The 27,700-nt window shown below is 49.4% G+C and overlaps 1 protein-coding gene across 1 annotated transcript; it reads left to right on the top strand.

The window, feature by feature from the left end:
- The first annotated feature begins 5,418 nt into the window (after positions 1-5,418).
- SYNC (syncoilin, intermediate filament protein) lies at positions 5,419-27,625 on the top strand. Its single transcript, XM_056123477.1, has 6 exons — positions 5,419-5,629; positions 13,986-14,266; positions 14,828-15,717; positions 23,647-23,771; positions 23,931-24,007; positions 25,811-27,625. Exons 1-6 carry the CDS (start codon positions 5,577-5,579, stop codon positions 25,819-25,821), a joined length of 1,437 nt encoding a protein of 478 aa, XP_055979452.1. The 5' UTR covers positions 5,419-5,576; the 3' UTR covers positions 25,822-27,625.
- Positions 27,626-27,700: the final 75 nt, after the last annotated feature.

The raw sequence follows: 27,700 nt of genomic DNA, 5'->3' as shown, positions 1-27,700 counted from the left end.
CTCCCTTCTTGTACAGTAGAATGGTCCTGCTGGTTTTCCATTGGGACGGAACCTTGCATTTAGACAGGAAGCGAGCTCATTTGCCAATGTGGCTGGGCACAAGCCTTAGGCAACCACAAGCTAACGTCCAAGCTCACAAAGCAGTGCAGAGAATCAATAAAGGAAGACCTTAAAGAGAGAAGAGCAGCAGTGCTGGCAGATGTGACAGAAGCCAGGAAAAGCATTCGCAATGCCCACCTGTCCTTCGCCAACTACAAGACCAAGATGACTGCCTTCCGATGTCACATTTTCCAGAAGGGCAATGGAGAAGATTATCCATGACTTCTACTCGGATCTATTCGATAGCCACGTCCATTTGCCCACATACCAAATTCCACAGGATGGATATGTCGTTCCCAACGTTCTCCCTTCCAAAATTTGATACGCCATTTCGTTGGTAAAGAAGCGAACAGCACCCGGCCCAGACAAGGTCAGATCTGAACACTTGAAGAATCTGCCATCAGTACTCATCAATACACTGGCTCGGCTCTTCACATGCTACCTTTTAAAAAATAAATTTCTTTTTTGATTTTTGAACCACATCTAGCAGTGCTCACAGGCTATTCCTGGCTAGCTCTGTGCTCAGGAGTGACTCCCGTTAGTGCTTAGGGGACCATATGTGGCGCCAGGGATTGAATCAGGGGTCTGCCACATGCAAGGCCAAGTGCCTTCATCCCTGTGTTGTCTACACATGCAGCCCTGAACACGTCTTTTCCTTTTTTTTTTTCCGCTTTCATTTTCTTTCCTGTGATTTACAATGCTGTCACTGACAGGGCTGCGTGTGTGCAGCATTCCATCATCACACTCGCATCAGTGTCCATTTCCCTCCACCATTGTCTCAGGGTCCCTTCCTCAACCCCTCCCCCCTCCATGCACACCTATTATCTCAGTTGTGGTGCTTGTACACACTTAGCTGTGGTATCAGGAATCCCAAAGAGAATTGTTTCTGGGGTGTTAGTTGACATTAAGGGCAGCATTCATGCCTGCAACTCAGTGCTCGACCACTGAGTGAGCCACAGACCCTGTCTTGGGCATTTATAATTCATTAGGCACTTGACCTATAACAAATGCTTGTTATTTTTCCCTTTTGTTTCAGAGCCACACCCAGCTGTGTCTCAGGGCTTACTCCTGACTCTGTGCTCATAGATTATTCCTGACTGCACTTGGAGTACCAATATGGGGTACCAATATGGGGTGTCAGAGATGGAACCCAAATCAGCTCCATGCAAGACAAGTGCCCTACCCACTGTACTATCTCTCCAGCCTCTTCAAATGCTTTTTGTGCTGCCAGCTTATCCTCAGAGAAAATATGTGCGGGAAAGAATGTTATTCAAGTTGACGGAGAGAAAACCATGTCTGAGTGAGGGGCTCTCTGGAGGCACATGATGAGGCTGCCGAGTTTCCAGCTTGAACCTGCTGCTTTCAATCCTTCAAAACTGAGGACTGGAGAGATAGTACAGTGGGCAGGGTGCTGGCCTTGCATATGGCCAACCTAGGTTTGATCCCTGGCCCCCTATCTGGTACCCCAAGAATTATCAGGCGTGATCCCTGAGTGCAGAACCAGGAGTAAGCCCTGAGCACCACTGAGTATGGCCCATGAATCTATAATTTGGCCCCCTTTTTTCCGTTTAAGCCAGATGCAGTGACTCTCAGGGGCCACTCCTGGCAGTGCTCAGGGACCATGCAGTGCCAGGGGTGAAACCACATATAAAGCATACACTCCAGCCTTAGAGCCTTCGAGCCTTCTCTCCAGCCCCTATGAAACACCATTTGGCAGCCCTGCCAGCCTAGTTTTTTTTTTTTTTTAACACTCGGTAGCGATAGCACAGCGGGTAGGGCGTTTGCCTTACAAGCGGCCAACATGGCCGGCCCGAGTTCGATTCCTCCGCCCCTCTCGGAGAGCCCGGCAAGCTACCGAGAGTATTCGATATGCCAGACACAGTAACAACAAAGTCTCCAATGGAGACGTTACTGGGCCCGCTCGAGCAAATCGACGATCAACGGGAGGGCCTTTACCTTTACCTTTTTAACACTCGGTGGTGCTCAGGGGACCATATGAAATGTCAGGGATTGAACCTGGATCAGCTGCATGCAAGGCAAATACCCCTACCCACTATTATTGCTCCTTCCCTATCCCCCCCAATTTTTTTTGCTCATTGTCCCTCAGTTTAGTTCCAAGCGTGGCTTGTCAGCAGGAAACAGGGGGACTCAGTGTTGTTTCCCACGAGAGGGTTTGATGAAGGGGCTCTTCCTGGGGGCGTGGGCAGGAAGGGCTGAGCCCCTGGGACAGTCCTCATACTTACTTCCCCCAGTGAAGAGATGGGGAAGGAGTGTTGTGGTGAGCCTGCAGGACTCAGGCCCCCCAACAGGGTCTGCGGTTTCAGGGCCAGGAGGATGTCAATGTGTTGGGGGGGGGGAAGCTCTCATGTTCTCACTCTCCTCTCTTCATCTCATCTCCTGCCAGGGTCTCCCTTTGGTGAGCATCACCTGAAACTCTGGAGCAAAGGGTCTGGGGGAGATTGGCAGCAGGACTGAGCCTCAGGACACGACACGCACAGGACAGAGAAGCCGGAAAATGGAGTTTAGGCTGTGGGCATCCTGCCAGTGGCTCCTCCTTGCTTCTGGGGCCTGGCTTTGGCTTTGGGGAGAGGCTGAGGGAGGAGGCTGGCTCGGCTTTCTGTTTGGTAAGGTGGCGGGGTACAGCCAGGGATGCTCAAGGGTCTCTCCTGACTCTGCACTCAGGAATTACTCATGGTGGTTTTCAGGGGACCTTATGGGAAGCCGGGGATTGAACCCAGGTCAGTCACGTGCAAAGCAAGTACCCTGTTCTCGCTTCTCGCTCTGGCTTGACTTTAAAAGCTGTTGGTGCCTTCAGCTTTTTTTGTCTTTCAGGCTGGGCTACTCTGTACCCCAGTGCTAGAGTCCCCTCACCACCCCCAACATACCCTCCCCCCCCCACACACACACTTCTTTGTTGTCTGCGATGATCCCTGCTGTAGCTCAGCGATTGGCTTATTCTCTGCACAGGCTGGTCTCCCCAGGAGACAGTTCTAGTATTTTCTATCTACACCCTGAGCAATTTGAAGGCAGAGGACTGAGCCAAATAAGGCCTTCAGCTCTGACACAGGGCCCAGTGCGGACTAAGTGGCAACGTTTGCCAAGTGAACTGACTCCTGCATCCTCGCTTACGTCACTCTGCCGTGGCAGACCCAACCTGGGCACCCGTGTGTCTGCCTCCCTGAGTCCATGGGCTCCGTGGTGGGGAGAAGCAAACAGCCAACATCAAACGTGACCTGCATTGGCCAGGACCATCTCACTCCCTTCCTTTAACAATTTACTGGTGAGGAGCCACACCCAGTGGTAATCGGGGTTTAGTGTTTGGACATCACTCCTGGTCGTGCTCCAGAGACCATGCGGTGGTTGCTGGGAGTACTGGAGGTAAAACCTGGACCTGGGCATGCAAAGCTACCTTCAAATGTTCTGAGCTCCTACTATGTACCAGGTCTTGTAGACACATCAGGGAAGAAGACAAAGTGCCAGCCCTCACAGGGCTTCCACTCTAGTGGTGGAAGCGGTGAAGAGGGAATTGGAAATGACACCAGTGCAGACGTGAACAGGCGATGCCGAAGAGAAAGCAAACCAGGTGACGTGGGAGATGCTTAGAGGCAGGAGCGCAGCCCTGTACCTGGCACTGATGGTCCCCTGAGCACTGAGCTTGGAGTAGCCCCAGAACTGCTGCATATGACCCTCCACAACAAAAGGAAAAGGTGACAATAAATGATTAGTGGGTGGATGTTTGTGTGTACATGTGTGCATGTGTATGCGTGCATGTGTGCATCTGTGTGTGTGTGTGCGTGTGTGTGTTTTGGGAGGGAGCTTCCTCAGGGAAGGCTTTTTTTCTCCTTTTTGGCTTTTGGGTCACACCAAAAACACGATGCTCAGTGGCTACTCCTGGCTCTGCACTCAGGAAATACTGCTGGCAGTGCTCGGAGGACCATATGGAATGCTGGGGATCAAACCCAGGTCGGTCATGTGCAAAGCAAGTACCCTGCCCGCTGTCCTGTGGCTCAGGCTCGGGAAGGTCTTTCTCAGTAGATGCGGGGATGTGGAGCACTGGAAGGGTGTTGAAGGTGGAGGAGCAGCAAGAAGAACAAGGATCAGAAGGAAAAGAGTTTCTGGGACTCAGGGTTTTCCCTGTTTCTGCCTATAGGAGGGTTTACTGGGTGCTGAGAAGCGGCACAGGGTTTAGTTTTGGGGACCTCCCAGGCCAGCTCTCTGGTTGGGGGGCTGAGGATGAGTGATGGCCCTTAGTACCAGCAGCTTCCCTGCCTGTTGCCTGGCACCCTGGGCCATCGCAGCTGGCAGACTGCTTCCCCCACCCCTGACTGCGGCAGCTGTTAAAGGACCAGCAGCTGAAGCTCTGCCAACCTCCTCCCAGAATATTTCAGGGGTAAGTCAGAAAACCCCAGCAGTCTCGCAAACCAGACTTTTTCTCCTGCATCCCTTACAAGGGTGGATTTGGCTGCTGGGCTCCTCGCCCACCCCCTGCCTCAGGCAGGAAGAAATACCAGCCCCGGATAAATGAGCTCATCCACTCAGGTCCTGGCAGCGACGTGCCCCTCCAGCTGCAAGCGCCCCTCCTCGCCCACTGGTCCCAGAGGCCACGAGTGCCGGCTCGGATTCCAGCCACACCATCAATGCCCACACCAGACCCAAATCCCACTGCCCAGAGTCACGAGGGACACCCCTGCCCCCAGTTAGTCCCTCCACCTGCCGCACCCATGAACAGTTACTTGGTGTCCATACAGCTGGTAGAGGCCCCCTGACCTCCCGATTTCATGGGGACAAGGCACCCCCAGTCCGTGCTGCGGAGTGTGTGTGGGGTGTGATTAAACGTCCTGTGTTCCTGGGTGATGGAATCAAAGACCTCCCGAAGGGCGAGGGGCCAAGAGTTGCCAAGAGCAGCGGCCAGGGTCCAGGACCTGAGCCCACCGCAGGGCGGAGCTCGGGACATGGCCAGACCCAGGTGTGGACCGCAGCACGGGCCAGGGCAGGGGGTGGAAAGCGGGGTTCCCCAGGGGCCGCCCCCACCGCACCGGCTGGCCCTCGCGGCGCCCAGGCTCCGAGTGTCCCCTGGCACCCGGGGCGTGGCCGTTACCCTCCCCCCCAAGCCCTGCGCGACAGCTGCGGCTGCTGGGGGCCGCGCGGGTGGCCAGCGGCGGGCGCCCCACCCTCCCCCCGCACTGGGGGGCGAGGGCGCCCGGCCCCTCCCCGACACCCAGGGCCCGCGGGGCGCGGCGAGCCGCCGCGCCCCTCGGGCCCCCCCACCCCGCCGGGGCCGGTGGAGAGGGAGAGAAGGTTCGGGAAGGTGGCGCCCCCGCGCCGCGGGTCCCGCACGGGCCGCCGCCCCTCCCCTCCCCCGCGCGGCGCGGGGCCAAGTGGGCGCGCCCGGCGCGCGGATCCGGTGTCGGCTGCAGCTGGCGGTGCGGCGGGCCCGGCTATTAATAACGCGGCGGCCGAGCCGGGGTCGCGCAGCCATGGCCAGCCCGGAGCCCGGGCGCGGCGGGGACGGCGCCGCCCGGGCCGCGAGGTAGGACGCGGCCCGCCCCCTTGGGGAGGGGGTGCCGGGCGCTCTCCCCGCCCCTCCCCCCGCGAGCACCTTTACCCTGGGGGCCGGGGTGGGGGCGGGGGCGGTGGTCTAGCCGGGCCGGGGCACCGGGGGAGCGAGCCACGGGCCGCGGAGACCGGGAGTCCTGGGTCCGGCCACCTCGGCTGGTCAGTGGCTGCATCATCTTCCCCTCTGTCCGCCCGCCGCGGCCAGGCGCGGCCGGACTGGCGGCGTCCGCTGGGTTTCTTCCTTCCGCGCCCGGAAAGTCCACTGGGCAGGGAGACCCCCCACCCCCACCCCGGTCGCTAAGCTCTGAATCCTGGGGCCCAAGGCATTTGGTGGAAGCTGGCTGGGGCGGCGACCAGCTTGAAACCAGAGGCCGTCCAGTCTCCGGTCTGGACCTGGGTTTGGGGGGCGAGGGAGAGAGACTGCATTCCCAGGGCAGGGTCCCAGAGGGGACCCTCGCCCCAACCACACATAGCCACCCCATCTTGGTTCAGGAGGAAGGGACCTGTGGCTGAAGGGTTTGAGGGGACTGGGGAGCCCTCCTGTCGGTCCCAGGGCAGACTGGCCCTGAGCCTTCCCGGTGCCCAGGGAGAGGTGCTCATAGCCCCACCGTGAGTCCCCGTTCACTGTCACAGCACAATGCTGGGCATGTTTTCACTCAGCCATGCATCCATGCCACCCTCCCCCCAACCCCCCACACAGAGAGACACATGCACACTCACACACACACACACAACTCATGCCTGCACATTGTCACGGACACTTCAGCCGCTGGAAAGAGCTGGGAGCTGGGGACAGAGTGGCAGAGGCAGGCTGCCTGAGGTCAGGGGCTCCCTCGACCCTCCGGTCTTTGGAAAGGCAAAACCTGGCAGAGGCCTGGCATGAAGGGTGGGTGACGAGGCAGCATGGTGTGTGGTCACACGGCAGGAGGCCTGGGTTCTACTTCCAGCTTGGCCACTCGACCTTGGGCAAGCTTCCTCCTTGGATCTCAGCTCCTTTCTAGCCTGCCTTCCAGAGAGCCCCACCCTGCGATCTAGGGAGAATAGTCATCCTCGTCCTGCAGGGGGACAGACACGCACACTTGTCACAAAGCTGCATGCAAAGTGCCCTGCGGGTGCCAGGTGGGGGGCTGTCTGGGAAGCAGCTCACCAAGGAGACGGAAGCTGAGCTGGGCTGGAAGAAGACATTTGTTAGGTAGACAGATTTTGGGGGATGCCATGCGCGACAAGCTCCATTATACACTCCAGGTTCTACCTCTGGTAGACCTCGAGCCTGGCCTAGGGAGGACAGGGGAGCAAGAAGTCAGGCTGGAGCTTAGGAGCCATAGTGGAACTGTGCTTGCCCTTTGGTTTCCTCATGGGTGAGAAGGGGATACTCAAGCACAACAGAAATGAGTATTCAAGGGAAAGGCTCAGTCCTGATATAAAGCTGAAAAAAAAAAAAAGTCTGTGCTGCAAACCAATGCTGCTTTATTAAAAACATTTTTAGGGGGCTGGAGCCATAGTACAATGGGTAGCTCACTTGCCTTGCATGTGGTCAACCCAGTTCAATCCCTGGCACCCCATATGGTCCCCCAAGTCTGTCAGGAATGGTCCCGGAGAGCAGAACTAGGAGTAAACTCTGAGCACTGTTGGATGTGGCTGCAAAGCGAATAGCAAATCAGCCACAACAAATGAAAAACCCATAAAAAAAAAAAGAACTAAAAATATTGAAAAAACACCGTTAGAATTCTTTGCTGTCACTCCAGATGTAAGGGACTGTCTGCTGGGTAAGCCAGTCTCCAGAGCATCTGGGTGGGGTGCCAGTTCTCCCTACCCAGGGGTTACAGACGGTGTACAGTGAGCTCAATTGTCCCCAGCAGGGTCTTGAACATTGTGGGCTGCGAGTAGGAGGGCTAGCGCATGCTCTGAGTGCTTAAGCATCAGGTGGGCTATGGGAAGTAAAGTGAGATGGCGCTGAAAGGCAACACTCAGGCCTCATCCTTTGTTGTTGGTTTGTTTGGGTCACACCCCATGGTGCTCAGAGGCTGCACCTAGCAGTGCTGGGGGATCATATGCGGTGCAGAAATTCAAACCAGGGTTGCAGCCGCTGCCCCACGCTAGGCAAGTGCCCTAACCTCTGCACTATCTCTCTGGCCCTGGAGCCTCATCTCTATGTTTTGATTTTTAATTTATCTTTTGGTTTTGAAGCCCATACTCAGTGGTGCTCAGGGCTTACTCCTGGCTCTGTGCTCAGGAATTATCTCTGGTGGGCTCACGTGACTATGTGGGATGCTCAGGATCAAATTCAGGTCAGCTGTGAGCAAGGCAAGCCCTCTATCCAATGTACTCCAGACTCTGGGGTCTCATCTCTAACGGCCTTCAGTCTATGTTCTGCACTGGCTATCTGTCACACTCTAGAGAATAAGACTGGGTTGGGAGAAGAAAAGGTCTGTTAGTACAAAAGTGTGGGTGTGAGCTGGAGAGGGGACTCCAAGAGCTGAGTGCATACACTGCTTAACAAGAGGTCCAGGGTCAGAGTGATAGCACAGCGGGGAGGGTGTTTGCCTTGCACGTGGCAGATCTGGGTTCGATTCATGGCATCCCATATGGTCTCCCGAGCCCTGTGAGGAGTAATTCCTGAGTGCAGAGCCAGGAGTAACCCCTGAGCATCACTGAGTGTGACCCAAAAAGAAAACAACAACAAAAACACCCAAGAGGTCTAGATTCAATTCTCAGCACTCTGTGGTATACCCTGTGCACTCATGGAGAATAGCCCCATGGTGTGTGCCCTGAAAGAAAAAAAGGTGCAGATGAGACTATATTATCTGGACCCTGGCTCTATGATGGAGACTAAAGATTCCTAGGAAGGTCATTTCTCAGGGAGGGAGAATCGCCTGTAGACTTCTTGCTTAGTAATCCTAAGGTGGCCTACGGAAATGGGTTTGCTGAGCAGGAATCCTCCAGGTGCAACAAACTTGGGGAGGATCATTTGGGGACAACTGACTTTCAGGTGAAATATCTAAAAATATTTCCTCTCAGGTAAAATGCTGTGAATGGACTTGGTGATGGCTGAGGTTGTCTTTAAGATTTTAACTTTGTTGCAGGTGTGTGTTTGAAGCAGGCCAGTGATTTCTGGGATGAGGTGAAGACACTCTTTTTCCCTTTTAAGTAGAAGTCAGATGTATTGATGCTGGGTCTGGTACCGCAGGTCTAAAGGTTTGGTGGCTAAGAGCCACCAGGGCTCCAGCCTGCAGTGCTGGGGATGGAACTCAGGGCCCTGTACAAATCAGGTGTGTGCTCTCCCACCTGAGCTGTCTCCCTGGCCTGAAGACACATGATGATGGTTTCTGGAAAGCCAATAGGGAAGGGAAGGGAAGCGAAGCTAGGGAAGCTAGGGATTCTTGGTGTCAGGAAGATGGAGTACACAATTACTTAGAATAAAAACAATCTTTATCGGGAACTGAGTGAAGAAAAAAAAGAACTTAAAATCTGTAGACAGGGGCTGGAGTGATATTACAAGCAGGTAAGGTACTTGCTTGCCTTACATGTGGCTGACCCAGGTTCAATCTCTGGCATCCCATATGGTCCCCTGAGCCCTCCAGCCCTCTGCATTCAGGAATGCAGAGCCAGGAGTAACCCCACCCTGAGCATTACCAGGTGTGGCCCAAAAAAGCAAAACCAAAAATCTGGAGACAGGATAGCTCTGCAGGCTGTGTTCTCTCTTGAGCACATCTCTCCCTTGCTTATCTGTCTCTTTGCTTCCTTGCTCCTTCAAGTCCTTCCTTCCTTCCTTCCTTCCTTCCTTCCTTCCTTCCTTCCTTCCTTCCTCCCTTCCTCCCTCCCTACCCCCTCTCCATTCTTTCTTAGCTTTTGGGCTGTACTTGGCAGTGTTCAGGGGTTACTCCCAGCTGCACTCAGGAGTCACTCCTGACGGGCTTGGAGGACCATATGGGATGCTAGGAGTCAAACCCAGGTTGGCCTCATGCACGGCAAGCGCCCTACCTGCTGTACTCTCTTTCTGGCTCTCTGTATTTCCTTTTTAATATGTATTCCTTTTCTTTTCATCCTTGCATCTAAGTTTCATTTAATAAAAACCATCTTGCTTCACTTTTAAAAAGAACCTGAAGACAAGTAGGCCTTTTTCAAGACAGACAGTCAAGGGACTGGAGAGATGTTATGTCTGGTAGGGCACTTGTCTTGTACATGGTCCATCAGGTTTGAGCTCCAGCACCACATCCAGCCCCTCCCCCACCCCCCCAAACCCCACCAGAGTGATTCCTGAGTGCAGAGCCAGGAGGAAGCCCTGAACACTGCTGGGTATGACTCCAAAAGACAGCCAAGGAGGGCCTAAGAAGCAGAAGGAAATTCAGAACTGATTAATAGGTAGTGTCAGATTTAAGAATCATAACATCTAGAGGGTACTGGAAAGATAGTACAGCGGGTAGGGCATTTCCTTTGCATGTGGCCAACTTGGGTTTGATCTCCAGCACCTCATATAGTCCCCTGGGTCCCATGAGCACGCCCAGGGTAATTCTGAACACAGAGCCAGAAGTAATCCCTGAGCACTGCAGAATATGTTCCCCACCCTCCAAAGGAAAAAATCACAAAGTCTAGGTGACTGAAGAGACAGTAAATGTACTTGCCTTACACTTGCAGCACAGAGCCAGAAGTAAACCCTAAGCACAGCCAGGGGTGGCACAAAAACCAAAAGAAAAAAAAAATCACAATGTCAGGACATGGGATGTGGTTCAGTGGTAGAGCACTTGCCTTACATGTTTGAGGTCCTGGTTTGATCCTCGGCGTTGTGGGGAGTAACCCCAAGCATTGAGCTGAGAATTATCCCTGGGCACTGCTTGGTTATGACCCAAAAACCAGGTTTAAAAAAAGAAACAGGGGTCACAGTGACAGCAGGTAGGGTGTTTGCCTTGCTTGCGGCAAACTTGGTTTGGCAATCCCTGGCACCAGTACAGTTCCCTGAGCCCACCAGGCATGATCCCTGGGCGCAGAATCAAGAGTAAGCCCTGAAGGGCTAGAGTGATTCGCAAGTGGCCGATCTGGGTTCGATTCCCAGCATCCCCTATGGTCCCCTGAGCACCCCTGTGCATCGCCAGGTGTGAGCCAAAAGGCAAAAAAAAAAAAAAAAGAGTAAGTCCGGAGCATTGCAGGGTATGGCCCCAAAGCAAAACATGACTTCAGAAGACTTTTTTGTTTTGCTTTTTGGGGTCATACCAAGTGATGCTCAGGGATTACTCCTGGCTCTGCACTCAGGAATTACTTCTGGCAGTGCCCGGTGGGAGGGCATAAGGGATGCCAGGGATCAAACCCAGATCTGCTGCATGCAAAGCAAATGCTCTACTATCCCTCTGGTCCCTGAATTCAGAAGCCTTTGACATGCTTGATAGAGGACAAACTTACCTGTCCTACTGTTCCCTTTCCAGAAAAAAAAAATTACTCAATTCACCCCTGAAATTTTCTTTCTCTTTCCTTTTTCTTTCTCTTTTCCTTCTTTCTCTTTCCCTTCCTTCTTTTTTTTCCCCCCAATTTGCAGTGCTTGGGGGACCAGATGTAGGGCTGAGGCTTGAACCAGGATTGGCTGCATGCAAGTAAGAGCCTTAACCCTGAACAATAATCAATGGTATCCTCCCACAACTCTTTTTTTTTTGGGGTCACACCCGGCAATGCACAGGGGTTACTCCTGGCTCTGCACTCAGGAATTACTCCTGGCGGTGCTCAGGGGACCATATGGGATGCTGGGATCGAACTCAGGTTTGCCGTGTGCAAGGCAAACGCCCTACCCGCTGTGCTATTGCTCCAGCCCCTCCCACAACCCTTTTTAATTTTGCTTAAACACCAGGATTTACAAAGTTGTTCATAATACAGTTGATTTGGGCATTCACTGTTCCAACACCGATCCCACCACCAGCATGACCTTCCCTCCATCATTGTCCCCAATTTCCCATCCACCCCTCAGGCCTCCCCCTTAGCAGGCACAAAATGGCTTGTTGCTTGTTACTACAAAATGAAAAATGAAACGACCAAAAGTTCAGGAAAATTCGTGAAAATTGTTATATCTGACAATGGTGTTATTAAAGTCATCTTATCAGGATTTACTGAGCTGTTTGTTGCTAGTTGAGCCTTCTGTGTCATTCGACTGAGCTTAGTTGGCTTCTATGCTCTAATTTCGTGTGCTCCTACTGGGCTGTCAATATTATGGAACTTGGTGCACTCCAGGGCCACTGTTTACATGGCAGTGATGTGGGATGTCAGTCTCTCTGATCCCCTTTTAAAACATTTTTGTTTGCTTTTTTTAAAAAATGTAGCAGTACTGATATTTATTCAACCATTAAGCTGATTGAATTGGGCATGAACTCCACATTACTTTAAAAAAATTCTTTTGGGGGCTGGAGAGATAGCACAGCGGGTAGGGCGTTTGCCTTGGACGCAGCCGACCCAGGTTCGATTCCCAGCATCCCATATGATCCCCTGAGCACTGCCAGGAGTCATTCCTGAGTGCAGAGCCAGGAGTAACCCCTGTGCATCGCCGGGTGTGATCCAGAAAGAAAAAAAAATCCATGTGGGCCAGAGCCATAGTATAGTGGGTAGGGCGTTTGCCTTGAACACAGCCGACCTGGGTTCAATTCCTCCGCCCCTCTTGGAGAGCCCGGCAAGCTACAGAGAATATTCTGCCCGCACGGCAAAGCCTGGCAAGCTACCCGTGACGTATTCGAGATGCCAAAAACTGTAACAAGTCTCACAATGGAGATGTTACTGGTGCAAATCGATGAACAAAGGAGGACAGGACAGGAATATCCGTGATAGACCATTACAAAGCTGTTCACAACTGGGTTTCAGTCTTACAATGATCCAGCACCAATCTCTCCACCAGTGTACATTTCCCGCCAGCAATGTCTGTGTCCCTCCAATTTCCCCCAACACCCCACCCCCCACCTCCATGGGGGGCACTTTCCTTCTTGCTCTTTTTCCTTTTGTGCACTATGGTTTGCAATACAGGTGCTAAGAGGTCATGGTGTTTGTTTAGGGCATTCTGTATTTTTATTAGGATGGTAAAGCTGAAGTGCTGAAGTAGCTTTTTAATTGGGTGGCAGCTCTCAGCTGTGGGTGGCAGCTCTGAGCTGTGCATGTGACTGCCGAGGTTTCTGAAAAGTACAGGGAGGTGTGGGAAGGTCGCCCATCCCTACACTGGGAAAGTCTAGCAATTTGTCACAAAACCCGCATACCTGAATTTTCAGCAGATTATATCTTGGTGAGGTCTGTCCTGAGACGGTGGAGTCAGGCCAGGGGTATGGTGGTGATCTTGGATTATGGAAGCAAGCGGCTGCCAGGGGCTCTGCTTGGGTGGCCTCCAGGCTGACCCGCCCTCCTCTGATTTACCCAGGTATGTTCAGCCATGAGTGGGTCCGAAATTAACTGTGGCTTTTGATCTCTATTAATTTATAGGTCTCTGAAATAAGACCAGTGAGTGAGTGAGCTTGTATGGCTGAGCCAGAGGTAGTTTGTGGGAATGGCTCCTACATACATTTTTGCCATTTAATTTCTTGGGAAACTTGGTCCCAAGTTGTTGGGGTCTGGCCAAAGGCACAGTGGCAATTTTGGGCTATCAGGAAGTCTGAAGGCACTATCAGGCTCCTGATACAGTCGCCTCGCAGGCAGAGGTTGACCTGCTGGTGGCACCACACTTCCATAATTTACTTGTTTTGTTTTTGGGTGACACCCAGCAGTACTCGGGGGACTATATGGAATGCCAGCAAGCACCGAACCCAATTTACTATCACTCTGGCCGTTGTTTTCTGTGCCACACCCAGCAATGCTCAGGGTTTATTCCTGACTTGGCGCTAGGTTTCACTCCTGGTGGTACTCAGGGGACCATATGGGATGCCAAGGATTGAACCCAGGTTGGCTGCATGCAAGGCACATTTCCTACCTGCTGCACTCTCTCTGGTCCCTGAACAAAAGAATTTTGTTTTGGGATCACAATTAGCAGTGCTCATATATGATGCCAAAGATTTAACTGTGATCAGCTGTACGCAAGGCAAGCATCTTAATCCCTGTATTATCTCTCCAGCTTCTGAATACTAGTAGAATGACAATAGAATCGTGATGGCTCAGGTATGAGCTTCCTGACCTTGTAGATATGGAAACCAGACTAGGCACTGGCATGGGATGTTGTCAGGGGATCTAAGCTATAGGCTGGTGTGGGAATAGACTGATGGAGAGAAGAGAGCACAGAGATACCAAGATGTTAGAAGCTGGCATTATGTAGGTCTGTGGCTCTAGGAAAAAAATCATCCTTGGCTGTGGATACCCTCTCACTTCAGTAATTTCTCTTGCAGGGGAACAAGAGCTGAGGCCAGTTCTCCTCATGAGGAGAACTCTGAATCCCTGAATGAGGAAAGGACCTTGTATCCAGAAGTTACTTTCCCTTTGGAGGGGAATTTGAACTTAGAGGACATTTTCTACCTGGGGGGATCAGGTGATTTTGATGAGATACTACATGTGGAAGAGACCAAGAGACCCGTGGAGCCACTGTATATTGAGGAGACCAGACAGCCAGATGAGGCCCTGTGTATTGAAGAGACTGTGAAACAAGAGGATACACTGTCTGTGGAGGATGGTGTGAAGCCTGAGAGACAGTCTGTGGAGACTACGACCCCAAAGGACACAGAGTCTGTGGAGAAGAATGTGAAACTAAAGACACAGTATGGGGAGGAAGCTGTGAAGCCTGAAGAGACACAGTCTATAAAGGAGACTGTGACGCCAGAAGAGACACTGTCTGTGGAGGAGACCGTGACGTCAGAGGAAACACAGTCTGTCAAGGAGACTATGATGCCAGAGCAGACACTGTCTGTGGAGGAAGTTGTGAAGCCAGGGGAGACACTGTCAGTGGTGGAGACTGTGACTCCAGAGGTGATACAATCTCTGGAAGAGACTGTGAAACCCAAGAAGATATTGTCTGTGGAGGAGATTGTGACTCTAGAGAAGATACAGTCTCTGGAGGAGACTGTGAAGCCCAAGGAGATACTATCTGTGGAGGAGATCATGATTCCAGAGGAGATACAGTCTCTGGAGGAGCCCAGGGAGATACTGTCTGTGAAGGAGATTGTGACTCCAGAGGAGATACACTCTCTGGAGGAGACTGTGAAGCCCAAGGAGATAGTGTCTGCTGTGGAGGAAGCTCTGAAGCCAGAGGAGACACAGTCTATAAAAGATCCCATGAAATCAGAAAAGACAAGCCCAGAGATCACTGATGGAGAGACAGGCACAAGTGAGGAGAAACTGAGCCCTGAGGAAAGCCCCCGAGTTGAGTCAAGCCCCTCCACTGAGGAGAGCCTGAGTGTGGAGGATCTGGAATTGCTGGAAGGCCGTTTCCAGCAGTGTATCCAAGCCGTGTCCCAGCTGGAAGAGGAAAGGGATCAGCTTGTTCATGAGCTAGTGTTGCTCCGGGAACCAGCCCTCCAGGAGGTGCAGCAAGTCCATCAAGACATCCAGGCGGCCTACAAGCTGCATGCCCAAGCAGAGCTGGAGAGAGACGGGATAAGGGAGGAGATCCGGCTGGTCAAGCAGAAGCTATTCAAGGTGACAAAGGAATGTGTGGCCTACCAGTACCAGCTGGAGTGCCGCCGGCAAGACGTGGCCCACTTTGCTGAATTCCAGGAAGTGCTGACTACGCGGGCAGCGCAGCTCTCGGAAGAGCTGGCCCATCTCAAGGAGGCCTATCTGAAGCAGAAGGAGCTGTTACAACAACAACTAGAGGCACCGCCAAGCCAGAGGGACGGGCACTTTCTCCAGGAGAGCCGGCGGATCTCTGCACAGTTTGAGAACCTCATGGCAGAGAGCCGCCAGGGCCTGGAGGAGGAGTATGAGCCTCAGCTGCTGCGGCTCCTTGAGCGGAAGGAAGCTGCTGCCGAAGCTCTCCAGAAAACCCAGGCAGAGATCCAGGAGATGAAGGAGGCTCTGAGACCCCTGCAAGCAGAGGCCCAGCAGCTCCACCTGCAAAACCGAAACCTGGAGGACCAGATCACACTTGTGAGACAAAAGCGAGACGAGGAGGTGCAGCAGTACAGGGTAGGTCTGTCCACAGGGCGGGAGACTGACTGCTCCGGTAGGCTGCAGGAGGACAAGATGACCAAGTCAAAGGTTCTCTGAATGAAGGATACATGCTAGTTGTAGGAGGAATGACTGTGTGTGTGGCTCAGCTGTAGTGTGGCTCCCGAAAATCAGGATTAAGTTACCTATTTACTTAGTACAGAGCACTTTTACATGTGATCTCATTTGATCCTCTCATTAGTCCCAAGTATTATATAGGTAAAGAAATTGAGTTGGAATAACTGGAAACCTGGTCTGACCAACCCCAAACATCTTGGGGCTATTTCCATGATTTTCCAATTCCGGGTAACATGAAGTTGGAGTTAGTACAGTGGGTATGATGCTTGACTTGCATGTGGTTGACCTGGGTTTGATCCCTATCATTCCATGTGGCCCTTTCCCCAGGGCCACACCAGAAGTGATCCCTGAACAGAGCCAGAATTAAGCTAGGTGTAGGCCAAAAGTCAAATGTTTCAAAACCAAGCAACACTTGGTTCAGAGGGAGCATTAAGGGCCAGAGCTATAGTACAGCAGGTATGGTACTTGCCTTGCATGCGGCCAACATGGGTTCAATGCCAGCATCCCATTTCATATTCATATATCTGACTGTGAGTTAGTTAGCACTGGCATATTATTTTACATATATTTGCCACTCAGGCTCAGAGCATACATCATTTAAGTCCTGACTTAATTGTTGCTGGGGACTGAACAAAGTGAGTTATGTGCTCTGCTATGGAGCAAAATCCCTAGCACATTTAGGGCATTTATTTCTTGGGGTCTCTCTCAGTGCTGGGGAATCAAACTCAGAGCCTCTAGAAGCTAGGTAGCATAGGAGTTAAGGTGCTCACTTTGCATGTGGCCAACCCTGCTGGCCAACACCACGTATGGTGCCCTGAGTACCACCAGGAGTGAACCCTGAGCAGAGCCTGGAATAGCCCCTAGGCACTTCTTAATGTGTGCCCTTCCCCCGCAAACAAAAACAAAAAATGAAACACTGCCTCTGTACCTCCAGGCATGTGTTCTAGACCTCTAGCAAGTCCAAAGACAGTTATCTTGCTTTTTATTGGGTTTTGAGATTACACTTGGTGATGCTGGGGGTGAAGGATCCATTGGGGGTACTCAGGGTATCATGTAGTGGCAGAAATGGAACCTGGCCTCCTGAACGCAAATCATGCACTCCAGTTGTTTGAGCTTTCTTTGAAGTCAACTGAAACCTTACATCCTTAAAACATATCCCTCTGCCAAACTGGCTATAGTCACTTCCTTCCATGGTACCTGCAGCTTGTATTATGAAAACTGTGTGTGTGTGTGGGGGGAGGGGGTGAGGAGGGGGATGGAGGGTGTTGGAACAATAGTACAGTGAGTAGGGCACTTGCATTTTGTGTGGCCAACACAGGTTCAGTTCCCCACATCCTGTATGGTCCCCAGAGCACTGCCAGGAGTAATTCTTGTGTGCAGAGCCAGGAGTAACCCCAGAGCATTGCTGGGTGTTGCCCAAAGACGAACCAAATAGTGGGAGGGGGTTATGATGATAAAAATGTCGTAAAAATTATGCATACCTACACTGTCACTGTCCTCCTGTTGTTCATAGATTTGCTTGAGCAGGCCCAGTAATGTCTCCATTCAATGTGTTTGGCATATTGAATACGTCACGAGTAGCTTGCCAGGCTCTCCAAGAGGGGTGGAGGAATTGAACCTGGGTCGGTGAGATCAGCCGTGCGCAAGGCCAACGCCCTACCTGCTGTGCTATCGCTTCAGCCCCATACCTATACTATCCCAGTAATTTGTTTTGTCTTTTTTTTTTTTTTTTTTTTGCTTTTTGGGTCACACCTGGCAACGCACACGGATTACTCCTGGCTCTGCACTCAGGAATTACTCCTGGCAGTGCTCAGGGGACAATATGGGATGTTGGGAATCGAACCTGGGTCTGCTGCATGCAAGGCAAACGCCCTACTGGCTGTGCTATTGCTCCAGCCCCACGTTCTTTTTTTCTTTTTTTTAAAAGAGATCGCTAGCTATACCTGGCTGTGCTCAGGGTTGACTCCAGGTTGTTTTCTGCATCACTGCTATCTGGGCTTGGGGGACCATGTGCTGTGCCAGGGGTGGAACCAGTCAGGGGGCTAGAGAGTACAGCAGCAGGGAACTTGTCTTGCATGCAACCAACACGAGTTCAATTTCTGACACCCTACAAAGTCTCCCTAGAACTGCTACAAGTAATCTCAGTGCAGTGCCAGGGAATAAGTACTGAGCACTGCTGGGTGTGGTTGGCTGCATGCAAGGCAACCTTAGCTTTCAGATGACCATGTGAGCTAGGGAATCGAACCTGGGATTCCTCCCACATGCCAAGCATGTGCTCCAGTCCTCTGTGATAGCTCCCTGCTCCCACATTACTTCCTGTGGTAGTGGTGGGGCTCCCAAGTGGTGCTCAAGAAGTCTGGGTGCCACTCCTGGCAAATATTTAGTAAAGTGGGCCAGATGGATGAATACGAGGTCCCAAGGATCTTGTGCTGCTTGGACCCCTCCCTGTGGTACCAGGGACCAGCAGAGTCACCTGCAAGTGCTCCGGGGCTTTGAGAGCTCCACATGGGCTCAGTGGTTTCATTTCAAGTGCTCCTAAACATAGAACCAGTTGTACCATATTCCTGGCCCACATTTTTCACTGGTTCTCAATTTAGTAAAAAGGCACTTATACATTTGTGTGGCAATGGTGGTCAAACCCAGGGCCTCACGCAAGGCACCCACTCTACCACTAAGACATACCCGCCGCCCTCCAACCCCCCCCCCCCAATAATACTATTTTTGGGAGGGTTCTTTTAGACCACACCAGTGCTGATCAAAAACTACTTCATGCTTAATATTCAGCGGATGCTTTTGGTTGTGCTTGGGGAACCTGGGTCTACTGCATGCAAAGTCTGTTAGAGCACTTGTCTTGCATGTGGCTGACCTTAGTTTGAGTCCCCGGAACCATATATGCTCCACTGAGCACTGGCAGGGGTCACTCCTGAGTACCACTGAACCCAACTGCCCCCCTCAAAAACAAAAAGCACACGCTCAGTTCTTTGTGCTATTTCCCTGGCTCTACTATAACTACCACTCTATCACATTAATATTGTGTCCCCGAGAAGTAACATGACTGAGAGGTGTAGGCAAAAGGTAGGATGGGGCAAGAGACACCACAGGTGGTTAAGACACTTGTCTTACATGTGGCCAATCTGGGTTCAGTATCTGGCACTACATATGGCCCCTGGAGCACCACCAAGAGTGATGCTTGAGTACAGAACCAAGAGTAAGTCCTGAGCACTGTATTGCTGCTATAGCCCCCAAATAAACCCCCCAAAGTTATGGGTAAGGTTGTTTTTAGACGATTCAGTCATAACCATGGAAGATCGAATTGGCATAGGGAGATCTAGACTAGTGTCTTATAGCAGAAATACAGTGTAAGCCATGCGAAATGTCAAGGACTGGACCCAGGGCCTTGCATATGTGAACTATGCACTCTTCCACCAAGCTATAATCTCAGTATCGTGTGCTTTGTATGCTAGAGGTTCAAGTTCAACCCCCAACACTATATAGTCTTCCCCCCGCCTTCCGAACTAAATAGGGTATGGTCCAAAAGCCAAAAATATAGTTACTCAAAAATATAGCTGCAGTGAAAGATGAAAATAAAGTCAAGCTGAATTGGACGCTCAACTGTAGGTTGGGGCAGAAAACAATGGACTTTGAAATCTAAACATGGGAGAGAGCTTGGACTTCATTCAGTAGTTACATCATTATAGTCACTTAAAGGAACATGATTATCTATTTTTAGAAAAAGTGCTGGTAGCAGTAAGACCAGAGACTAATTAGGAAGACTAATTAAGAAGCTGTTACAGGGAGGCTGAGGAGACAGCTCAAAGGGCTTAAGCAATGCGGGAGTCCTGGATTCTATGGTCCCCAAAGCACCACCGGGAGTGTTCTCCCTCTCAGAAAAGAGCAGCCATTTGTAAGGAGAACAAAGAGAAGACTGCAAGAAGAAATGAGTGCAGAATAAACCAGGGACTGATTGCATAGGGCCGAGGTGAAGTCAGAGGAAGCTAAGATTTCTTTTTTTTTTTGGGGGGGGGGGGGGCGACGCACAGGGGTTATGCCTGGCTCTGCACTCAGGAATTAACCCCTGGTGGTGCTCAGCCAGAAAAAAACATAACGAATAATCCCCCCCAGCCCCACAAAAATGGGAAGAGAGATAAGATCTAAATCATGTCATTTGTACAGATTTATGTACAAATGCAACTAAGATTTGATGGAAGGATCAAATTGCTCAACCTAGGTGCCTGAGACAGTTGAGTGGGTTGGATGTTTGCCTTGCATGCAGCCTAACTGTGTCAACCCCTAGCATCCCATGTTTCCCCAGACCTACCAGAAGTAATTCGATGAGTACAGAGCCAGGAGTGAACCCTGAGTGAGGCTGGATGTGGCCACAAAAAAGAACCGGTTAACCTAGGAGTTAGGTGAAAAGGCTAGAAATTCCCAAGGTTTGATCCCTGGCACAGCAGTTTGCTGATGACCTAGCCAGGAGTAGCCCCTGAGTGCAAGTGCACAGTTGTGGCACCTTCACTCCCCAGACAATTTCTAGTAGCTAAATTGGATGACCCAAAAAAACAAAGGCCAAAGTGATGGTTACCAGAGACAGAATCGCAGTAGGGTGCTTGCCTTGCATACAGCTGACTGGAGTTTGATTCCCAGCATCTATATAGCACTTGCAAACCCTGAGAACAACTGGGCATGGCCCCTCCCCCCAAGAACCCCTCATAAAAACAAAACCAAAAATGATAGTATTGGGCTTACTCCTAGCTCTGTGCTCAGGGAACCACACAAGATGCTGGGGATCAAACAAGGGCCAGATGCATGCAAGGCAAATTGCTCTACCTGCTGCACATTGCTCCAGATCCAAGAACACAAATGTTACAGGTAAAGTTAATATATATTTTCCACTTTTACTCAGGGTCTCAACAGACACAAGGCATATCCTTCTACCAGAGTCACATTCCTAACTCAGGCTTTAAAAACAGGGCAGGGGGCTAGAGCGATAGCACAGCAGGTAAGGCATTAGCCTTGCATACAGCTGACCCAGGTTCGATTCCCAGCATCCCATGTGGTCCCCCAAGCGCCACCAGGGGTAATTCCGGAGTGCATGGGCCAGGAGTAACCTCTGTGCATTGCCGGGTGTGACCCAAAAGGGGAAAAAAAAAAAAGGGCCAGAGCTTGAGTACAGGGGATGGGGACATTTGCCCTGCGCATGGTACACCTGGGTTCAAGCCCCGGCACCCCACATGGTCCCCTGAGCACTGCCATGCGTGATAATTCCTGAGTGCAGAGTCAGGAGTAATCCGTGAGCATCGCTGGGTTCAAGACCTGGGCTCAAGCCACGGCACACCCTATGGTCCCCTGAGCACTGCTACATGTAATAATTCCTGAGTGCAGAGCCAGGAATAATCCCTGAGCATCGCTGAGTTCAAGACTTAGGTTCAAGCCCCGGCACCCCATATGGTCCCCTGAGCACTGCCACGAGTAATCCCTGAGCATCGCTGGGTGACCCAGAAAGCAACAGAAACATTAATGTGATCAACATCAAAATTTGAGGTATCAGGCTTTTTTGGTGTGTGCCAAAATCTAATACTTTGTATTTTTTCTTTTGTTTTGGGGGCGGGGGGGTACCATATGTAGTGCTGGGGACTATACTTGGTTAGGAGAAACTACCCACTGTACTCTCTTCCAGTCCCACCTACTCAGTACGTGAGTGTGTGTGTGTGTGTATACACATATGCATGTATGTGTAAAAGAATATGTATTTTTAGGGACATATACATACATATGTATATGACAGGCTTGGCTTTGATCTTTTATACACATATACATAAACATCTGAATAAAAAAATAGGTATTTTTTGGGGACACACTAAGTGGTGCTCAGGGGACTTTATGAGACTGAGGACTGAACCCAGGCTGGCTGCATGCATGCAAGGCAGTGCCCTGTCTGCTGTACTCTCTGGCCCCTCTGCCATGTATCTTAAACTTACAACACATCTCAATTTGGGGTTAGTTATTTCCAGTCTCATACAGCATATGAGCAGTGCCTTCCACACTGGACAGAGCAGGTTAGAAAAAAATGGGAGGTTTTAGATAGGAGTGGGAGCCAAACTAGAAGAGAGGCATATCCGAACCGGAAAGCAGGGCCTGGGAAACAGCTCAAAGGGCTGAAGCGCACAATTCACACGTCCTAAGGAGCAGAGTTGGATCCCTGGTACTAAATGCCCTCCGACTCATCCTACTGGACATCATCCCGAGTACCCCTTGCACCAAATCCTTTATAGGCGTCACTGGGGAGGCCTCCCCAAAGTGGTCAGTCTTGGCTGGAGAGGGAAAGCAGGTAATGCACGTGCTTTGCATTAGACTGACCAAGCTGTGGTCCTCAGCACCGAACATGGTCTCCTGAGCTTCATAAGTAGTAAGCTTAGAGGACTGCTGGGTGTGGCCCCAAATGAGAATCAAGAAGTCTTTATGTTGCTATGAAGGAGTAAGAAAGAGGAAAGAACCTTCAAGTTAGTCTTTGTTGAAGTAATCTCATACATTCTGTGACAATCTTTGTCAAAACTCATCACTGATGGGGCACTGCCTTCCTTAAGCATGTACTTTTATTTTTGCTGGGGGTGGGGGCGCACGCCCAGTAGTGCTCAGGGCTTACACTCCTAGTAGGCCGGGAAACCATGTGGGATGCTGGAGATCAAACCTACCTGAGTCGGCTACATGCAACGCAAAAAGTCTACCTGCTGTCCTATTGCTCTGGCTTTACTGACCTTAGCACATACCTCCTAAACCAAGTAACAGATGTGTCAGAAAGGCTTGGGAAACGGGCAGAGGATTACAGCTGCTTCCTTCAGATGGCCTACTCTCAAGTACCAAAGTATACCCAAGCACTTTATTAAAAAGGGGGCCTTTAGACAATGCTGATGCAAACAGATTCAGTCAGCACATCAAACATTGCAGACTAATGGGCCACAGGCATAGCAAGGATGACTCAGAGAACAAATTACTTAGAAACTTCTAATAATAGCACATACCCAAACCAGATGGTTTTATCCTATTCTTCAAAATAAAAGGTGGGGGGCTGGAGCAATAGCACAGCGGGTAGGGCGTTTGCCTTGCACGCGACCCACCCGGGTTCGATTCCCAGCATCCCATATGGTCCCCTGAGCACTACCAGGAGTAACTCCTGTGCATCGCCAGGTGTGACCCAACAAGGGGAAAAAAAAAAGGTGAAAATTACTGCCCCTTCAACATATGCCTTCCAACTCCCTCCTGCTTCCTAAGGATTTACATCAGTCAGCAACTAAATCAAAATTCATTTTCTAACAGTGACCGAAGCCTAATTTCTTGGACACTGATTCCAAGCAGAGACAATTTACAGAACGTGCCCCTACATGATTTTAAGTGAAATGAGAAGGGGCTGGAGAGAGTACAGCAGGTAAGGCACAAGCCTTGTACTTCCTTGACCCAGATTCGATCCCTGTCACCCCTTTCTGGTCCCCCAAGCATTGCCAGGAGTAACCCCTGAGCATCGCTGGTATGACCCAAAACCCAAGAACAAAGTAAACAAAAAAAATCCAGGTGAAATGGATCTTTGTCTAGGGAATAAATGATATAGAGAATTAACACCATACTGGATGCTGGGGATTGAGCCCAGACAGGGCACGTGCAAGGCAGGAACCTTACTTTCTGTTCTAACTGTTTGGCCCCTTAGAAAAGTAACGTTTTATTAATGAGGATGTTTGCCTTGCATACAACCAACCCCGATTTGATCCTTGAGTGCAGAAGTAGGTGTGGCCCCCAAACAAAAAACAAACAAAAAACATTCTCGATCATGTTGCACAGGAACAGCTGGAGGAAATGGAAGAACGACAAAGGCAGTTAAGAAGTGGGGTGCAACTCCAGCAACAGAAGAACAAAGAAATGGAGCAACTAAGGATCAGCCTTGCGGAAGAGCTCTCAACTTATAAGTCAGTTTTCGCTACTCCCTAAACCTCCACTCTGGGTGAGGGGATGGTGGGAGGACAGTAGATGTCGCTGAGGGGAAATATCACTCACAATATTCTTGACAATTTTTAAGTATGCTCACTCTTAAACGGATGAAAACTGCTCTTTTTTCTCTTTTAAAGGGCTATGCTACCCAAGAGCCCTGAACAAGCTAATGCTTCCACTTCTCAGACAAGTGAAGCTGAGTCACAATCTCAAGGTGATCCTTGTGGGTACAAGTGTTTTTTTGTGTTAACAACTACTGCTGCCCTAACAATACTAATATCTTAAAAAAAAAAAAAAGTGATACGGCTGAGAACGTTCAAAGGGCTAGAACATATGCTTTGCATGTGGGTGGCCTAGCCATTAGTCCCCAGAACCACATGGCTCCCCAAACACTGCCAGGGGTGGCTCAAAACCCAGAGACAAAACACTTGCATCTAATGACAAGTCATTTAGGGATGAAACAGACATACCTCAAAACTGACTGCTTCAACTATTCAGAATTCATTTGGACTGTTTCCATTTCTAACAGGACTGTAAAATAGTCCTAATCACCACCAGGAATTTTGTAGCAATGTGCATTCTAAACTTTTCTCACTCTACTCCACCCACTATTCATACACATTTGCCTAGAATAGCAGTCATGCTATCTAATTTAAACTGTTAACAAAGGTGACCAAAGACAAATTAACTTGTAACAAGCAAAAAAAAAAAAAAAAAAAAAAAACAGCAACAACAACAACAAAAAACCCCCAAACCCACCAACACCCAGGTGTGCGGGACCCGGGGCATAGATCTCCAAGCCTGCTCGGATGGAAACTGGGGCCTCCTCTACCCAGATCCCCCACCTTCCTGGCATTACACCCACCAATTGCCTTCGATGCTGTGTAATCCCATCATTGGCCAAGACCCAGAGACTATAAAACCCTGCTCCGGAAAGTGCGCGGCCACATCTGCGGCTGTGCGACATCTTATTATCTAGGTCTTAACTCTGGTGAACCTGGCAGGGTACCAAAAGTATCCTGCCCACACGGGAGGGAAACTGGTAAACTCCCCGTGGTGTATTCAATATGCCAAAAACCAGTAACAATGATGGGTCTCATTCTCCTGACCCTGAAAGGGTCTTTCTGTGGCACTTTTTAAAAATCTCAGGGCTAGAACGAAGGAGACGTTAATGGGGCCTGCTTGAGGCAATCAATGACCAACAGGGTAACAGTGATTAACAGTGATACCCCCCTCCAAAATAAACCCCAACAAAAAAAAAAAAAAAAAACCAACAAACTACCAACCCAGTGTTTATAATCTGAGGGATGGAAATACATGAAATAAGCAACGTATCTGCCCTTGAACTCTATTCATCAGTATATTCACATACTTCTGATTTCTAGATCCTCTCAGATAATGAAATTAAGGCTGAAAAAGGGGTGTGTAGAGCTGGGGACGCAGTAGAACATGTCTTGCTTGTGTGAGGTCTTGGGGTTTGAGCATAGGAAGCCGGGGATTTCTTTGTCAAGCAATGGATAAATGCTCATAAATTTTCATTAATTTTGTTAATTTTACAGATTCACAAATAACTATTACAACCGATGTTTTTTCCCTAACTTTCCATATATGTGTGTATACGTATAATATATATATACACACACACATATATATATATATTCCCCCCCTTTTTGCTGTCATACCCAATGATGCTCAGGGGTTACGCCTGGCTCTGCATTCAGGAAATTACTCCAAGTGGTGCTCAGGGGACCAGGTGGGATGCTGGGGATTGAACCTGGATCGGCTGTGTGCAAGGCAAACATCCTACCCGCTATACTATTACTCCGGCCCTTTTATCTATGTTTTATCCAGGCCTAACTAACTATACTTAATGCTTGGGGAAGCCATTCCTGACTACTCTCACATTTCTTTCCCAACATAGCCTGTTCAAACCAACTTCAAAATTTACTAGTTGAGCTTTATGTACTTTAGTCAAGTTGCACAAGTACAAACTTACTTTTCTCTCTCAATCTTACAGGGGCTGTTTAGAAACAAATTGAAAAGTCGCAACCCAGAAACAACAAAGCCTTCTTTGCAAAGGATCTCTATGTACTTTTATCCTAACAGAAAGGAGTGCTGGGGTTTTGGCAAGCAATTCACCCTGGGAAAGTTACAAATAACGCTGACTGGTTTAAAAAGATGTTAGGGCTGGCTGGAGAAGAGAACACCAGCTCTTGGCTAGATTCTATTTTGTAGCTGCTGGTAATGATCGCAAAGCAGACAGAAATGAGTAGCCCATCCTACAGCAAACCTCTTAATACGACAAAGGATGAATGTATGGACACATCTTACAGCAAAGAATGTATTTTACCTGCTATGGACCCAAACCAAAGAAGAAATAATAAATTTTTTTAGCACGGGGAGGGGGGGGAGGTCAAAAAAGGGCAGAGTTCTAGACTAACAACTTCAATTCTTTTGTGCCATGGGTTAAATTTAAATGAATCCTCTTACAGCATATTTTTATGTCTAAATGGTCTCATGTGTTATACTCTTATGTCATGGTAATTTTCACTATTCTCTAAGAGATTGCTGTGTTGGAAAGAAACCAATCTAGATTTAAACCTAAAGGTTGGGCCAGAGCTATAGCATAGCGGGGTGGGCATTTACCTTGTGTGTGGCCAACCTGGGTTCAATTCCAGCATCCCACATAGTTACTTAAGCACTGCCAGGAGTAATTCCTGAGTGCAAATCCAGAAATAACCTCTGAGCATCATCAGATATGGCCCCAAAACAAGATCTGGGGTTAGAAAAGATCTACTCAGTCAAATCAAATGATTGGAAAATCAGAATTTTATCTGGTTTTTCACTTGGTGATAAGAGCTTGCTTTCAAGAGTCTTATGATAAGCCCCAGTGAACAACAGACTGGGGAAAATTCAACCTCTCTGAGAGAAGTTTCAAACATCTTTCCCAAATTAAATTTTGCCTTAAATTTTCTGCCACACTGCCTTTGACATTCTTCAGTCATACAGACCTCTAGAAACTCACTTCTAAAGATAGTATTTTATCCAAGATTCATCTATGTGCCTCTGATTCAATGTTTTATGTCTCTCACTTTCCCTAGGAAGGAGTAAAGCTCTTTTATACAGCACTGAGTCTATTATGTTTAATTCTGCTTTTGATAGTCAAAAGACCATGGGAAACAAATGTCATTTACACAACTTTTCTTGGAACCAGAATCAGATGTTTGATGGATGTTTATATACTAAATGAAACCCATCAGCATGGGGTTACGTAGAAAAGCAATTTATTCCATTATAAGCACTTACACAGTTAGTCACGGAGTGTAACAGGCCTGCTGGTGAAACTGGTCACTCAGTATAGAGATGGTATCAAACTAGTGGTCAAAGACTAACTCCTAAGCAAAAAAAAAAAAAAAAAAAAAAAAGCAACTTTTATGCAGGATTAATTTAATTTTAAAAACAAATACAAGGTATTGAGATTCACTCTTCTTGACTTAACAAGACAGTCTACCTGTGGTAAAACTGTCAGGTAAAAACATACATCTTTACAACTTGGTGGTCCCAAGTTTTAAAAAACAAAAAACCATTTCACAGAAAGGAAAATAATATGAAAACAGCTCAAGAAATACACTAACAAGCAAAACATATTGGGAGAGAAACATGTAAATTCGACTTAACTGAAGAAACGAAGAATGGTCTACATAGGACAATGTGCATCTGAAAGTTGTTGTGAATATTTTAAGAGTAGAAATTTGTGTCTTAAATCTCCCCTTTCCTGAATAAAAAGGACATCTTCAGGTATTTTCTGTTTAATGAATGGCTCAGACACCTACCTCACTTGGCTTTCTTCCTTATTCCAGCCTTCACTGAAAAACTTGGGGATGTAGTATGAAAGAAAAATGACCAC

Source organism: Sorex fumeus, unplaced genomic scaffold (genome assembly GCF_029834395.1).
Source record: "Sorex fumeus unplaced genomic scaffold, SorFum_2.1 ptg000047l, whole genome shotgun sequence".
Lineage (NCBI taxonomy): Eukaryota > Metazoa > Chordata > Mammalia > Eulipotyphla > Soricidae > Sorex > Sorex fumeus.
The sequence above is the reverse complement of the archived record's forward strand: the minus strand, read 5'-3'. Positions and strand labels throughout refer to the sequence as shown.

Excerpts from the sequence above, each read along its gene's own strand:
- SYNC (XM_056123477.1), top strand. The coding sequence starts at position 5,577 with ATGGCCAGCCCGGAGCCCGGGCGCGGCGGGGACGGCGCCGCCCGGGCC. Across the intron at positions 5,630-13,985 it reads GGCGCCGCCCGGGCCGCGAG|GGGAACAAGAGCTGAGGCCA; the intron begins GTAGGACGCGGC and ends TTTCTCTTGCAG. Across the intron at positions 15,718-23,646 it reads AGGAGGTGCAGCAGTACAGG|GAACAGCTGGAGGAAATGGA; the intron begins GTAGGTCTGTCC and ends CATGTTGCACAG.